Source organism: Toxorhynchites rutilus, chromosome 1, assembly GCF_029784135.1.
Source record: "Toxorhynchites rutilus septentrionalis strain SRP chromosome 1, ASM2978413v1, whole genome shotgun sequence".
NCBI lineage: Eukaryota > Metazoa > Arthropoda > Insecta > Diptera > Culicidae > Toxorhynchites > Toxorhynchites rutilus.
In genome coordinates, this window is record NC_073744.1 from 150,726,153 (window position 1) to 150,743,266 (window position 17,114).

Sequence of the window (17,114 nt, forward strand, 5' to 3'; positions counted from 1 at the left end):
CATCATCCTACTACTACTACATCATCTGCTTGTTGTAGCGCTCTATATTAGAATGGAGAAAAAGAAATCTCTTAAATATCTAACATATAGATGTAGTGTACGATATCTCACATTGTAGAAGTGCGCTCTGGGTATGCAAGGTGGCGCTAGAAACATAAAAAGCAGTTTGTTGATTGTTTGACTCAATGTTGCTCAACGCGAGTCTGAAATGGGCACCAGAAGAGCATACACCATATTTGGCAGTTTTGATCCGATGACACGACCGAAAACGCATGTCAGGCGATTATAAATATGAACATAGTTTATTGTTCTGATGCTGTAACAGTCAATGACGCGCAATTTTGGTTTAGTCGATCCGGTAATTTTGAAATTTGATGGTCACCCAATTGTCGAAAAAAATAATGAAAGCCGTTGAAAGCGACCGCCGACAAAAAGCAGATCGATGTGTGAGTGCCACACGAGTTAACGTGAAGAACCTCACGGGAGGATTTTTCATCTACGAATCGGGATGGTGATTGATGACGAAAAGCGGGTAACTAACGTTCGAGGTCGAAAAGCAGTGAGCTGGTGCAATCAGTAACCAGGTCAGAATTGACGGGCAGAAAAAAATTGTTGTGAGTTTGATGGCATTGTCAGAAAACCATCCACTATGAGCTACAGTCACTCTCAATTCGAGTTTGTAATGTACAAATTTGAACCGTCTGATGAAAGCAATCGCCTGGAAGCCAACTAGCTTTGGTCAATAGAACCTTAAAGTTCGGACAAGTCTCCTCAAGAGAAACATATGAAAATCGACTATATCAGTTTTTTTTTGTCAATAGGGACGACGGTTTCCATGAGCGATGCATAATGGAATTACTTTAAAAAATGCGACAAGCTATCGACCAAAACTATGCATATTTGACCTTATTCAAATTTGTCTAACTATGATAAAAAAAAGCTTAGAAGTCCGCGTGAAAATGAATGATGGGGAAACCCCAACCTATTATTAAAACAGGATTTTTTAATTTACTCGATTGCTTGGCTTTTGTCTGATTGTTTATTATTCTTATCTTAGAAACAGCAATGTTAGGACAAATACTTATGCATGATTTCCTATGCACAATAATCTTTCATTGTAGAATAATTATTATATTATTAGTGTCTCAAAATTCGTAAAGCTTCAAAATGGTGTTAACATAAAAAAAACACATAATTTAATTCTTTATATTTGAAGCGAAATTTAGGTTATTAAAATAATTATGATGTTCTGGTTTTTTTTAAAGAAATATCCCTAATTTTGGGCACGCATTCATGGAAATTGATGTTGCTAAGATTTGTCGTGAAATTAAAAATGACTCCATGGAATTTTTTTATTATTAATTATGGTGGATGTTTTTAATAATAATATAAGGCATAAGTTCTGTCCGTTCTATGGGATAGAGACGAATGAACTCTCAGAGTTTAAAGTCTCTCTAATTCATTACCGATTACCGTTCTATGGGATGAAATAAATAAGTAATTTTTTCAAACCTTGAGTGAAATTAATTCGAGATAAATACCAACTAAGGTAAGACCAACAGGTTTCAAACGCTTCTTTTTGCTTTTCTGCGACCAAGTGTAGATGCAGAGAAGAGAAGTGGAACTTGAGAGAAAAAAGTGGCAACGATTTGTGGCAAGAAAATGTAAACAGTGAAAAAATTAACAGATAGTTTACGCTCTAAAAATTGAACATAATGTTAAGATGTCTCTAAAAGGGTGGGAGACATCATATATAAGGTGGGAGGTTCGTATATAATGTTATTAATGTTAGCATCATCATGATAAACACGGCGAATGGGATAGAAATTACGAACTGAAATTTAATAAAATATACATATAGACGCTAAAACGCTGTGGATAGATATTATAATGCATTTTTATCGGTTTATGTATAATGCATTATCAAAATAAATCCATATGTATTGTAATCATAACTTGCTGTGCTATTCATAACATCATTTATGATCGTATTCCACCAATGATGACAAATGTGTAATTTACAAATGAAGCTTCGCCATAGAAACTGAACATTGAATAAAAAAAATTAAAATGTGGTAAGAGCATCAGTTGAAATATTTTAAAGCATTCTCATCGGAATAAATTGAATGATACAATAATGATACGACGGTACGCCTAAAAAACAACATAAAAATATGATTTCTGAATATTTTTTTTTCAGTTTTGAACACACCCCATAAAAAGCTATTTTTATTTTTTTAAATACCCTCTGTTGGTATTGTATCTAGAATTTAGTTTTTTAGTTGCAGGGGAAATTGACACCAAACTATATTTTTTTAGTATTATATATAGATTCCATGCCAAACCGACATAGTGGTTCTCAGATTTTCGTGTAAATTGGTAGTTTAGTTTCTTTTCGTTAAATATTAGATACCATTCCATTTTAGTGTGGTTCGAAAAATCTAGTTTTCTCCTTTTTTCCAAAAATATTTTTTTTTAGATTCATATCTTTTGAACTACTAAACCGATTCAGATGATTGACATATCAAATTGGCCAGTTAGCCAGTTTTTTTAAATACTATACTTGCAAAAAAATAATTTTGTTTTCTTGATTATTGATCGTAATTGTTCTTTATAGTTTTCATTCAAGGGCGCTATGTTTTTTATACTTTTTCTCGAAAGCTGAGGATTTTTTAGATAACATATCCAAAAATGTGTCATTTTTCCTTTTTTTTTCCAAAAATTACGTTTTTTAAAAATTCATAACTATTATCTACTGAATCGATTCATATAATCGACATAGTTATTTAGGTCAATAATTTCACACGCGCAAAAATATTTTTTTTATTTATAAAAACAGATACAATTATTAATCACGAAAACAAAAATAATTTTGACGCAGGTGCAATATTTTTCCAAAATTTATTTTTCGTTTTATTATTTCTCGAACAACTCTGAATTCTTGGCTTTAATTTGATGTATCGATCATCTGAATCGCTCTAGCAGTTCAAATGTTATGAATTTTTGAAAATAGGAAAAAGGGGAAGAAACTAATATTCCGAACTATAAAAGCCATTTTGGGAAAAAGTGAAAAAATCGAATCACCCAAAAAAATAATAATACAGGTTCAATGTTTTACCATAACGAAAACAAGCTACCAATTTTCGAAAAATCTGAAAACCAATATATCAGTTTGGCATGGAATGGCTGAAGTAATACTGCAATAGTTCACAAATTTCAAAGTTCGCGTTTTTCTTGTTGTTTTTCATGTCTTTTAGTGCGGCCATAATAATAATTAGAATTACTGCATTTGGATTGATGCTAGAAAATATCATTAACTTCCTTGAATAGTGAATGTGATATAATTCATTTTATATATGTATATATATATATTAATAAATGTTATCAAACGAATACATTTGTCAAACAAACTGCAAAACTAAATACTTTTATACTGTACCTTCATTTTTTTTTTGAGTTTAACGTTCAAAGACCCTTCGATAAAAATGGCATTGGAACAACATAGTAAAACTGACATACAATTATGACAGATGATTGCTTTTTGATTGGCGCGTGCTCCAACTGGTAAACCGCCAATTAAAGTGCCAACTAAAAAAACGCCAACAAGCAAATGGTACTGTAAAACTGTGAAAAATATATAAAAAATATACAATCTAAGACTCTTTTTGTCGTTTATGAGTTTATTTTTTTTAAGTTACTGCTTGGCATGTTTGCGGATAACGGAAAGATATGATATGTTGGTTTGCACATGCCACTAGGGCCTCTTGCTGATTAAGTAAGTAAGATTTCTTACAAAACGTCATAACTTTACAACCATTGAGTCCATTTCAAAAATCGTCATATCAAATGAAATCTTATTCTTTTATGAATCAACTTTAATCTGTCATTCACACAAACTCAAAAATTAAATACTACAGAAAAACTTTAATTATAACGCTTAGAGAATTTGCGACTTAATTTTCCACAATTCGCTCTTTCACACCAAATTTTTATCTTGTCGCAATTTTAAACCTCTCAAATTGAATTGTTAAAATGATAGGTCAAAGAACGAAAAGCAGGAGAAATTAACAAATAATGGAGGGTAAATAATAAAGCAATATTAATCATGGATTTTTAATAACCATTTCAGAAAAATATTGAAAAAAAACATTGCTTTTTTAATTTCTCTTTCAAATTTTGATAAAATTGCACTGAATAGTTAAATAAGAGCAATATTAATATTTGAATAAACTTATGTAATTATAAACATGTTTATATAAACCTTCCCATCTTCTCATTCTTCATTAAAGACCTTGCGTCAAGACAGCTAGAAATCCATACACTCTCAAATCAAGTGTGCCTGAAAAAAATATGTTCTTCCCGTAAACAAGCGATGAAAATGTGGACACTTTTTAGTCAGTGAATTGTATGGAGTTCCACTGCTGTGGTAGATGTCTCAAGTGCAAATGACAGGTAAGCCGAGCAACATCTCGCGCCAAAGGTGTCAAATTTTTTTTAAAAAATCAGAAATTATTTCCCCCACGACAGTGTGTACTGTAAGAACAATAAGTAGACGGTCATTTTGGTATTATCATCAAAACCAAAGAATTTGTTGGAAATGCATGTTTGTTTTTAATATTTACCAATAATATTTGAAACGACATTAGCCAATTTAGTTCATTCAAGAGGTGATAAGCTTATTATTCTGTTCTATTCTGTATGACATGTGTAGAACAACTACTCAGACGATTTGAATCACTTTTATGAACAACTTCCAAACAGTTGAAAAATGGCAATTGCGTATACGTAGTTGGATGACTCATACAATAACTTGACAGTATTCCTCCATTACCGGTTAATAAATGTAAAGAAAAAAAATACGGCTCATAATTTCAGTTATTCGAATCCACATCAGACCAAGAAAGGGTCACGCGGAAGGGGATCTCCACAAACACCATCATTACAGGTTATCATCATTTCAACACTACAACTGCTATTATTGTTAACATCCACACCTGGGGTTGTTAGAAAGCATTCTACGTGGTGGCGACACAGAGAGACAGATGAGGTGGGGTGGTTTCGAAAACAGCAGCATAAAGCGGAATTACTGGGTAATTATGTTAGTATGTAGGTACAAATTTTGAACAGCGAACAGCATCCAATAAATGCGATACCATATCTGTGGGCGCGCGCTCGTTTTTGTTTTAAAAATGTATGAGCCGATTATGAATGCAAACAATATTACATGATAATGGAAGGGAGCAAAAGGAGGGCTTTAAAACAGATGGGTCAACAACACGAACCAAAGGGACACAGGGAAATGAACACGTCCGGTAGTGAACGACTAATTGATTACGGTACAGGGAGTGTGGGAAAAAGGACAACGGACTGGTACTGGGAGACACTGGGAGCGGGTAATTAACTAAAACTTATAGCCTATTTAGGTAAATGGGGAAACGGATGAAACAGAAAGTGTGTTCGTTGAGTGATCCAATGGGGACGTTAATGGCGCTCCAAAAACCAAAAGTTACCATACTTAGCCTTTAAACTGATGCATGCGTGTGCTATCGGTACTTTTTTACTGACTGTTGATTCGACCATTACCAAAGCTTACCCATAGCCTGATCCCTTTAACAATATAATTTGCTAGAGTTGGGATTCTAAAGAATAGGAGGGCGGGAGCACACTCTGGGATAGGGAGGATGCCAAAATTAGGATTATATTCATTATTCTACGGAACAATCTAATCGAGAAACTGGAGAGAGCAACGAAGTCATAGTGTAGAGATTGTGTGGCAGTGGAGAATAAATTACAGGATGAGATCTAGTAGGCCAGCAAACGCTTCTACGTGGTATCGTGAAGTTTTGGTTGCGTTATTTTACAAAGGAAATACAGATAGGTTAGGGAAGGAGAAACTCTCACGCACACACACACGCGTGTGAATCAAGAAATAGGGGAATCGAGGCTTGCTTATCCTGTTGAGTGATGCGTTGTTCGTGGAAATGCTGTATTATAGACTAGATGAGATTTGTGATGATGAGAATGTGATTTTGGAGAACAAGATTCTGAATGATGAATATTGCGGCTTTGGTGTGATCGAAGAACATAAATAATTGGCTTTTGAAACTAAATGATTTACAAGGAAGCGACCATTATCCGATTTCGATCAACCTGAATGAGAAGTATTCATTTGTCATGTCAATTAGAATAACCATTTGCTAGAGTAGTTCATCAGTCATCCTCGCTTTTAACGCTCGTCAATTCAAGTCATGCTGACGGCGAATGCCGAAGTAGTCCTAGCCGAAGCGAAGCGTCTAAGAGAGTCGATTTTCATGTTTCGTCTTCGAAAATATTGAACCCTGCTAAAAACACTGGCAGACTGGGGGGTAGACGACAACCTGGTGTACATTGTGAAAAACTTCGCGGCAATTCGGACCTTCGAGGTACAAGTTGCGAACACCAGTTACAGGCGCTTCCATGAAGAAACTGGTGTATCTCAAGGTTCCGTCTTAGCCGTCACTCTCTTACCGATAGCGATAAACGGCCTGTTCCGGGTACTACCGAAGAGAATATTCGTATCCACCTATGCGGGCGACATCCTTTTGGTAGCCACCAAAGCTATCGGTGAATGGACTGTCGAACGAGGTTTTCGATTTTCGGCACAAAAGATTGGTCACATGATGGTCTGCAGTCACAAACACCAAGGTTGCAATTCGGAAGTCTAAATTTACAACGACCGCACTCTCCGCCGTAGAACGTTGCGAATCCTGAGAGTGGTGGTCGACTACAACCTGAATTTCCAGCACCATTTCGACTAGGTGAAGAGGAGTTGTGGTACCCGGTTAAACCTATTGAAAAGCATCTTTAAACTTCACCGGAGTAATAACCGAACAATTCGTTTACGAGTGGCCAAGGCCATCATCGACAGCCACCTAACCTACGGTCTCGAATTGACGTACCTGGCCAGAGATAAACTCCTAAAAACTCTATCACCAATATACAACAATGCACCGCGGGTTATCTTTGGCCTGCTACCTCCTTTTGACATTTTTCATGGACGCGGTGATAGCCTTCAGAAATGCGAGCTTCCTCGCTAAAACCAGCGGAAGTAAGGAAACCCATCGCACTGTTTTAACGAACGAAATCTTGCAGCAGGTGACACACTCCAACCCTCCACTGATAAACAAACACCTTTGGTTTGGGACTAACGACTGGAGGTTGCCGGTGGTCCAAGTGGATAATACAATCAGAAAAAACTTCCGAGCTGGGACGTACTCCGTAAGTTCCGAAGCAGACCTATGTCGAACTTGTCTCAAAAAAATATCACAACTATGAAACACGAACGACTCTAACAGGATGCAAAAAGTTGGCTTCGGGGTAAGCGGTCATAATAACTCTCTAATTTCCAGCAAAAAACTCGTCGACATCTGCCAGGTGTTCTCGGCCAAAGCTGCCAGAATCTTTGAAGCTACCTCTATACCATCAAACACACCGATCCTCATAGTTACCGACTTGACTATCCTCTTCGATGACGGCTATCAGGAGGTATCTGCGCAAAAAAACGCCCCCTTTTTGATACTCCAGTCAATACTTCGTAAAAGTAGGTTAAGGCTTTCAATCTTTCTTCAATCGCCCGAATAATCGTTCATGGGTTTTCTTCACTTCCCGAGTGATTGACGTGTTCGTGCTTCCGTCAGTCTTACGCTTCAGTCCTCTTCTCGGTCGATCGGCCACGCTGCCGAGCATCTGATACTTTCAAATGAACAGCTGAACAGCACCACGGCTTCACACGCACTGACGAAACTACCCATGCAGCATCAATCATATCAACCCATGAGTCAGCAGAAGAAAAATGACAGCTCTATCAGTCGAACTCTAACCGCGATGAGGAAATCAGTGAAGCTACTTTGTACAGAAGTGTGCGCGCGTTCAAAGAACGGTACCCCGCCGCGTCGAAAACGGACATCGTGCGGCACTTTGTGGACGCCAGATACGCCCGTTCCGGCATCTACAACATCTTGGTACTATTGGATAACAATCAGAGCATCGAAAGGAAGCTCGATTCCGAACGGCCGTCGACCAGGAGCGACAAAAGGCTTCAAAGAATGCTGAAGGGGAAGATCGAGGGAGAAGTGGTTACATAGCTGGGTGCGCTTGGCCGGAAGGTCGATGCAACCGTCCAAACAGTGAAAAAGTACCTAGCGAACATGGACATACATGTCAGAAAGCGGAAGTCCCATCCATTGGTCTCGGAGCTGCAGGCAATGACGCAGCGATAGCGGCCAAATAAGATGGTCAAGGCACTTCGTATTTTACTTCCCCCACGAAGAAAGTGAGCTCCGAAGTGAAGTTTATTTCACACACCAAGTTCTCCAAGAAGGTGCTGATGTGGCTGACAATCAGCGAGAAGGGAATGTCAAAGCCGCTCTTCTTTAGCTCCGGACTAGTCGTGAACGGGGAAATTTATAGTACGAAGTGTCCGCCGGAAGTTGCGTCGTTCATCAAGAAATACCATAAGGGCGAAACGCGGTGTTCTGACCGGATCTGGCGTCGGCCCATTACTCGAAGCGATCGATAGAGGAGATGGAGCGACTGAATATCGATGTGGTACCCAAGTCGGCGAGCGCCTAACGTCCCCCAACTGCGTCCCATCGAGAATTTCTGGGCAAACCTGAAGCGTAAGATCTACTCCAACAATTTTGTCGCGAAAGCTGAGAAGGAATTGATAAATAAAACAAAAAAAGAACTCAAAAACATGCCTACACGCATGTTTTCGTCCGCCATGGCGAATGTTCTGGTTAACTGCCGGAATGCCGCTCGCAAGGTCGTAGAACATTTTTTGCAAGTAAGCTAATATAGTTACGTTCCATGGAAAATTTATCAAACTCAATAATCTGTCTTAGTTTTTTTTATCACCTTCCGAAAAAAGTTAATTTTATAAATGCAAACGTTCGTGGCAAAGCCGTCAAGGCACCCGACCGTTTTGCCGGAATCGGTCACCATGGGTAGCTTTTCACTTGTAAAATACCGCTGGGCGGTATCAGATTCTGGATCGCCAACACTTTCAAAATTGTCGGGCGGAAAAACGGAGAATCGAAGGCTCCATAAACAGATTCGAAGACGGGAAAGCAATGAGGGAGCAACGAATCCTATCCAGACTAAGAACAGGCCACTGTAACATACTTCACAACTTCAACAGGGAACCCTTTCGCCCCTTTGCGACCTGTGCGCAATTTGGTCGAACACGTCGTGATGTGCACGGCGATCACCCTTAACGAACTGCTGCTCTGCTCTGTTTTTCCAGAAGATGTCGACCTGTATTTTTGAATTTAAACAAAAACTTGTGATCAAATCAAAAATTCTTGAATAAGAACTGACGGCATCTTCGAATGGTGCGGTTTTCCCATCAGTGGCCTGAGGGTAAGCTGAAATCCTCGACAAACGACCAGGGAGAAGAATTCAAAAGTTTGAATGTGTGGAAACTCCTTTGATTTTTTTATCGTATTATTGTTAATTGTCGCGACACTGTTTCGGCTGTTTTTCCTGAGACGAACCAGCCCAGGAGGCTGAAAGTCTCAAAAATAAATTGAAACAAATAGTATTCTCATTGATTCACACCAAGCGCAACAAAGTTCAACATTCGACCTGCATCTTATTCTCCTCCAATCTTTGTCTTACTCAGAGTAAAACCATGTTTATTTTTCTTGTTGTTATTCTAGTTAGTATCAGAATGAACGACTCAGCGCATTCGACATGTATGCTGCTACAACAGCGTGTGAAAAAAGGGTTAGGAGAATGCGTGCATATCAAAACAAAAACAAACGCTACTTACGGTTGGGAATATTCGGGGAAACCGCCCTCCTCAGTGTAATCGTTTCGCCCGTTCGCCAGCTCCCGGTCGTGCACATCATACTTGCCGCCCCGATTTCGCTTCACGATACAGATGATGATTAGCAGCAGAATCAGGAAGGCGATGGCAAGCATCATGCCAATGAACCAACCCGCGGTCGCCACGTTCTCGTTAGGAACCTTGATCGGACCCTCTGGAAATTTCCAACAGTTTCAGATTACATGAAAACACGAAAACAAAAAAGCATCCCTACCAATTCCAAATGTGTCCACCTCCTGCGACAGTGATTCAGACTGATACTCCCCATCAACGGAAACCACTCGGAACTCGTAGTTGCTGTCCGGCTCGAGTCCGTGGATGGTATGATGCGTCTCGTACAGCACTGGCTCGGTCATCAGCCACTGGTTTTCACCCTTCACGCGGTACTTCACGAAGAAATGCGAGCCGGGTTTCCCTTCGAGCTTGGGTTGCCAAATGACCCGAATATCGGCACGACCGTTATCATTGGGCTCCCGTTCCCAGGCGAAGTATGGCTGATCTGGTTGGACGGCAATTCCTGCGGCAGTCTTCTGTTCAACGTAGTAGCTGCGGGAAAAAAACGAACAATCCGAACAATTAAACTTGGAAATAAACGTGAAATCACAACCCAGATACTCACTCTTGTCCCTCTCCCGCTTTGGTGGTTCCCACGACGTGCACCCGGTACTTGGTGTTGGGTTTCAGCTTGCCCAGTTTCGCCCGTGACACACGGGGATCGTTTATGTGCGGTTCGCGTTCCATCCGGGTTCCGAACGAGGTACCCTTGACCTCCTCGTAGTAGATTTTGTACCCGGTCAGCTTACCGTTAGGCTGCAGCGGTTTGTTCCAGACTAGCAGGAAGGAAGATGCACCCAACGGTATGGCCTCCAGAGATTGGATCGTGTTCGGTACACCCTCGGGCGTATCGAAAGATAGTGTGGTGCTAGCGGGCCCATTGAAGCGTCCATTGTAAGCCAAAATGCGGGCGAAATTGATGGAATCGGGGATGAAGTCGGTGATCAAGGCTTGCTTCGAGTCGGCTGTGACCAGTACCTCACGCAGATTTTCCTCCCCGTCGGATTCGGTCCAAGTTTGGATTTTGTAACCCTTGAAGTGACCACGGACGCTTTGCTCCGTAACAGGATTCCAACTCAATATCGCAGAGGTCGGGGCGGTCACTTGGATCAGGGTGAAATTGGTTGGCGGCTCAAGTGGTTTATCCTCGCCCGAATAGCCGATAACTTCCCGTGGGGCAACATTAGCTTCGCCGAGCTCGTTGATAGCTACGACTTTGATGCGATACCGCTGGAATGTGGGTTGATCGCGAACCACAAGCTCAGATTGCCGCCAGTCAAAAATATCCTCCGTGTTCCAGTTGTCTACTCCGGTGTCCAGCTGCCAGTAGACGCGATACTGGAATCTGGGTGCATTGTGTTCGATTTCGGACATGGGTATCCACTTGATGACTAGATTGTTCGGTTCCGTTCCTTGGCCTTCGACGTTATCGGGATTTTTGAACGGAACACTCGGTTGGGTTGTGCAAACTTCACTGTGTCCCGAGGGCAGAGAAGGTCCGACTTTGTTGATGGCAATCACACGGAACGTGTAATTCGCCCACGGACTCATGTCAACGCTGTAGGTGAAGTCCGTGGCAGGAACATCCTTCGACGATATCTCCCAGCTGTCGGGTGCAAACGACGTGTTGAATTCGATGGTGTAGTGTAAAATTGGAGACCGGTTGTCACCATTCGGCTTCCACGTGAGTGTAGCTACGGTTTGATGGCATTCGATTGATTTTAAGGACGGAGCATTAGGTCTATCGTAAACGGTGAGTGTAGCGTTAGCCATGACTTCATCGAGATCTGTCCTCGCCAGACAGGAATAAACTCCAGTATCCAACTCGATGGTCTTCGAAATAGTTAACGAGTAATCATTGCTCATCACGAATCGTGGTTGAGATTCGAAATCAATGGTTTCGCCATTGGTTAACCACTCAATCACCAGCTCGAGTGAGGAATCAGCCACTGCATTACAACGGAACGTAGCCGGTGTACCGGCCACAACCTCGTAATCCTGCGGTTCATCAATGATCTTGGTGTGCTCCTTCACCACCAACTCTCCACTGGCCGATTTTTCACCCAACTTATTCACCGCATTGCAAGTATACTCTCCGGCGTCGGAGAACTCCACTCCACGAATGAACAGATCACCACTCTCCATAACTTGGTACCGACCGCCGGTCAGCTCGCGCCCGTTTCGGATCCACTTGATTTCTGGCTTGGGAGCTCCAAACACGCGACAGGTCATCGTGACATTACGCCGATCGACGGTGTACTCCAACCTTGGTGGTTCGGTGATTTCCGGCGCCAGGGCCAACACATTCAGGTACACATCCTTGTAAACGTAGCCAAGCGAGTTGGTGGCGTTACAACCGTAATTACCTGGGGAAGATCAACAACAGAAGTGTACGTGAGAATTCATCTGTTTGTCAAACGAAACACCCTAGAAACCTTACCCGTGTCTCCCTTCTCCAGTTTGGTAAACTGAATCCGGTTACTGTTAACAACCCGACGTGGATTGCTCGGCGACTGGTCGATTGGTTTGCCGTTGTGAATCCAGATGATGTTGGGCTTCGGCACACCGGTAGCCTCACACCGGAACTCAGCGGTTTCATCCTCGGCGGCATTCACGATCTCTGGCTCGACGGTAAAGTATGGCACAGCTTGGATTTCCAGCTTGATAGAGTACGACTCGGCGCTACCAACACCATTGGATGATTCGCAAGTGTAGGTTCCCTGATCTTCGTAGGTGGCGTGCTTTATAACGAGTGACTTTCCGTAGTTGTTCTGCTGAATTTTATCGTTCCACTGAATCGGTCGACCATCCTTCGTCCACACGACCTGCGGCAGTGGTGTTCCACCGTAGATACAGTACATTTCGAGTTTCTTGCCCCTCAGTGCCACTTCATTCTTACGGGACACATACTGTCGCACTGGAGCGCGTTTGTTCTGGGTAGCAGAAATGCCACTCTGCTTCACTTGTAACAACACTCGATTACCGATCTTGTACTCGTTTCGGAACAGAGAGGAAGCCGCACAAGCGTAATAAAAATCATCCGACTGATCGGCACGGGTAACGTTCGAGAACCACAGGTTACCCTCCGGGTCCAAGGTCATTCGAGAGTTGTTGATCGAGCTGATGCCACCGTCCATATTCTGAATCAACCAGTACACGTTCGGTCGTGGCCAACCATCCGGAGGTTGACACTGCATCTTGAAGTCCATCCCTTCGTCCACCTCCACCGTTTTGGCGGTCTCATCCTTGAACGAGTTCAGCTCGGCCTTGCGGACGAACACCGAGTTGGACGTGGCTGTGCCGTGTTCGTTTTCGGCAAAACACTGATACTGACCGAGATCTTCGTCCCTGGGCGTCTTTATCACCAGCGTACCTCGACCCGGTTGCTGCGATATACGATCGTCGTACGTTTGCCACTCGAACTTTTTGCCGTTCTTGATCCAGCGGTATCTGGAAGTGAATTAGAGACGAGGAAACATAATTAGAGCTGGATGTACAATATTTTCCGCCTTAGCAGGCCTTCCACATGCAAAATAGTAGGCCTTTCGTCACTGATGATTGCACTAAATCGTGACAATGATTTCAAAAACTAACCTATACAACCCAGACGCAGGGTACCTAATAATATCGGAAAGCACAGTCCACGGGTATTCAGAGAAATTTGATTATATAAACCAAACCAAAAATTTGATCGAAAACGCTACGAAAACGAAAACAACATTTTGAAATATATTCATGAAGGGTGTCGAAATTTTTTTTTATTTAATGTTGTGCGAAAATAAGTTAAGCAGAAATTTCATTTGTATGGCAGCACCCCTCTCAGAGAGGGAGAGCATCGAACCACTATAGAAACATTTCTTGCCCCCTAAAACCCCCCTGAAAGTACAGGAATCATTCGCCAAAGATCATGGATTAGCGCGGCGGACCACCAAAAACAATGTCAAAGTCTGGTGTTCCGTCTGCTGGGAACTGTGGGGTGGACTGTATTTTGATATGTTGCTCCACTCATGGAGGCAACGGGTGCGTGGAAGGAACCTTCCTGTTCCTCACGCTTTATTTGACGGGTGGGAGCCCCTGTGGCTCCGCTCCGTGCTGTGAAAGGCCTAACATTTTGGGATGTGCTTTGGAAAGGGTTTGAATAGTGCGAAGTGAAAACATGGTGGTTGATTACCATTTACACTTTGTACATCATTTAATATTCGAATTCACTGACATGACCCTCGCTTCATGCCGAATGAGAAGGGATGGTACTTGCGATTGGATGCGTTTCCCCTTCCGTACGTTTCTCGGGCGGAACACCTGGATTGACGGCACTAGTCACTAAATCAGAAAGAAAAGTAACGTATTTTGCAGCGAGATACAATTCTTATGTACAAATGACAATCAGTCGTGCGCAAATAATTCGCTCGAAATGCAAATACAGTGTTCGTTATACGTACACTGTAGAGAGGCTATATATTGAAACTTAAGCTCTACCCTTTTGCAAGTTATTTGATATAAAATAAGCTATTCGTGATTTCTATTACATAATCTCACCCCAGCTAGCACAGAGCGGATTTGCTTTATACGAGGTTCTTGATCATTTGGAGGAGCGGTAGTATGACGTGAATGGGAGATTCCCGGAAAATATTACTATGGAAATGAGCCCAACGGAAAAACCTCAGAAAAACCTGCTAGAAATATGCTGACGCGGAAAAAACCTCATGGGTATAAATTCCACTCGAAAAAAAAACTAATGTTTTATTATTGTTTATTCGTTATCAACCGGACTGAACAAGTGTGCTTAAATCTAATGACATACTTGCTAAATCTAATGATATGTTTAAATCTAACTTAACACATTAAAGACCGCGCGTTTTGGGGGCAAACTTGTACGCTTCATTTGTTTGGATGTCACGAATGAGATCGTTTAATTCGGTGTGGATGAGACGAAGGCGAGCCATCGTTAGGCCTTGTTAGATTCTTGGCAGACCAAGTATTTAACCATCAAGTGTAGTAAACACGGGTTATTCCGTGATCCATCCGTAACAGATATTTTTATATGAAAATAATACATTAAAACACACTGTTTAGTAAAAACTTATCAGAAGTTGACATAAACCATGTTCATCTTTCATGATCTCACAAAGTTATACATATTCTGCATATAATCTCACAGAGTTATACTATACATCACAGCTTTTTCAAGTAAAAATATTCCGACCGCGAAAGCTTAAAGTTAGTTAATTGGAGAAGATCAGAACAGTCGATATTCGAGAGGATCAGGTCTGATAAGAATATCGCCCTAGTGACGTCTCTACGTAGACTCAGTAAATCTAGTCCAATAAAATTGCAGCGATCTTCGTAATTTGGAAGATTTGAAAGATCGATCCAAGGCAAATTTCAATTCGCTGAACGCCATTTCGACAGTAAGGCGATCATATAACACATGCATGATCGTACTTATTAACCTCACATATCCAAAAGTAGATAAATGTCCAAATCAAAGCACCTATAAGTGTGAATATTTCTTCAGTTCATGGTACAATAGCTTTGAATTGCAATGAATGATACATTTCAAAACAAAAAATAACCGGGAAAACGTAATGCAATAGAAAAACGTATGTCTTTTGACGCTCGTGAAAGGCTGACGCCTTGCTAAAGAATTCGCTACAATATTTCATTATAAATTATCGGACAATCAGTGGAACACAGGTTTGCTTGCGAGAGACCGCCGCTTCTGTCGGCGACCGACTCAGATTGTGTCAATTCGGCGGCTTGGGGTCGGCTCGGATCCTCTTTAGGTGAGACCTCACCTTTATTACATCGATCCCAGAATAAATTTCAAGACGAAAAAATAAATCTATAAAAATGAAAATGGATCACCAAATTTGTTAGTAAGCGCAAAACCCGATGAAGGAATGATCCAATTTATGCCGGATTCATTCTGTTATGTTCGTCTCTGCCCGTAGATCAATGTTACGCAGGGAAAAAACGGAAAACGCCGAGGGAAATTGGGAAAATTGATTTTCCACATAGTTTACAGTTAATTCGTGGCAAGCGTTGTCAGTTAATTTGATATTTCCGCTAATGGAATTGATCTTTGTTCGAAAATGGAAATGGATTTTCATGTGAAATAACGTACTCCAATATCTTCTATCTATCTATATAAATACAAATCGATCGCTTAATGTATTAGTAAGCGCCAACCCCGAGAAAGGAATGGTCTGATTTGAGCCGGCTTTATTTTATTATGTACTTGTCTCTGCCTGTAGATCAATGTTACGGAGAGAAAAATCGTAAAATTGTCGGAAAACACTGAAGGACAATGGGAATATTCAGAACATAGATAGAGTTCGTTGTTTCACAGCACCGTATTTGTCGACAACCATTGCGAATTTATTGATTTTTTTTTATATTATAGAGGCTGTCAACTACACATGTCATTCGCTTCCACCTTGAAAAGACCAATTTGAAAATCAATTTACGAATAATTCGGGGATGGAATCAAATAACGTTCACTTCAATTTGGGCGGGAGGGTTCACCGGGTCAGCTAGTTCATAATGAAAATTGCGCTTTTTTCCGTGTGGTAATTTATACCCATGAGGTTTTTTCCACAGTCAGCATATTTCTAGTAAGCTTCTGTGTCATTTTGCTTTTTCTCTGAGGTTATTTCGGTTAGGCTCATTTCTTTTGTGATTTTTTCCGGGCACGAAATTAAGGATGGCGCACATCGCGGTGCGATTTGGTTCGCAAATTCAAATCTAATCGATGAAATGTATTGTTTTTTAATGCCATCTGTTGGAAAGTGCTTGTGAATGTTGGCATCAGATGCACACATTGTTAGTGTTTTTATGCGTTGTCAAAAAGGTATTGAAGTGAATTAGAAATATGGGATAGTAGTAAGAACAAAATCGCCTCTGATCGGATGAAGATGAAGTTTCGCAATGAATACTAAAGGCCTAAAATACTAAAAAAAACTAAAATACTAATGTTTCTATGCATTCTGAAACAATGTCTGAAGTAATGAACAAATTAACTGAATAAATTAATTTCACAGTCCCTCGTCAATAATGCGATCGAGTCTATCCCCTATCTCTCTAGCCACCGAGTAGTGAACAGCTCTTGATAAGACTAATAGTTGATTTTGAAGCTTTCGAATTGATTTTTTTAAAACACACAAGAGTGTTTGTTGTCACGCATCAGAGCCTT

General features: G+C 41.0%; 1 protein-coding gene across 8 annotated transcripts in view; it reads right to left on the minus strand.

Moving 5' to 3' along the window:
- Positions 1–17,114, minus strand: part of LOC129762577 (neuroglian) — a 138,716-nt gene that overhangs the window by 11,101 nt on the left and 110,501 nt on the right. For all 8 annotated transcript variants that reach the window (XR_008740668.1, XR_008740667.1, XR_008740666.1 and 5 more), the window contains exons 5-8: positions 12,363–13,372; positions 10,488–12,288; positions 10,083–10,414; positions 9,812–10,022 (exon numbers count right to left, since the gene is read on the minus strand). Coding sequence is in view for 5 of the 8 variants with exons in the window: in XM_055761005.1 (XP_055616980.1) it covers positions 9,812–10,022; positions 10,083–10,414; positions 10,488–12,288; positions 12,363–13,372 (3,354 nt within the window). In the remaining 3 variants the exon portion in view is untranslated. The remainder of the gene's footprint in view (positions 1–9,811; positions 10,023–10,082; positions 10,415–10,487; positions 12,289–12,362; positions 13,373–17,114) is intronic.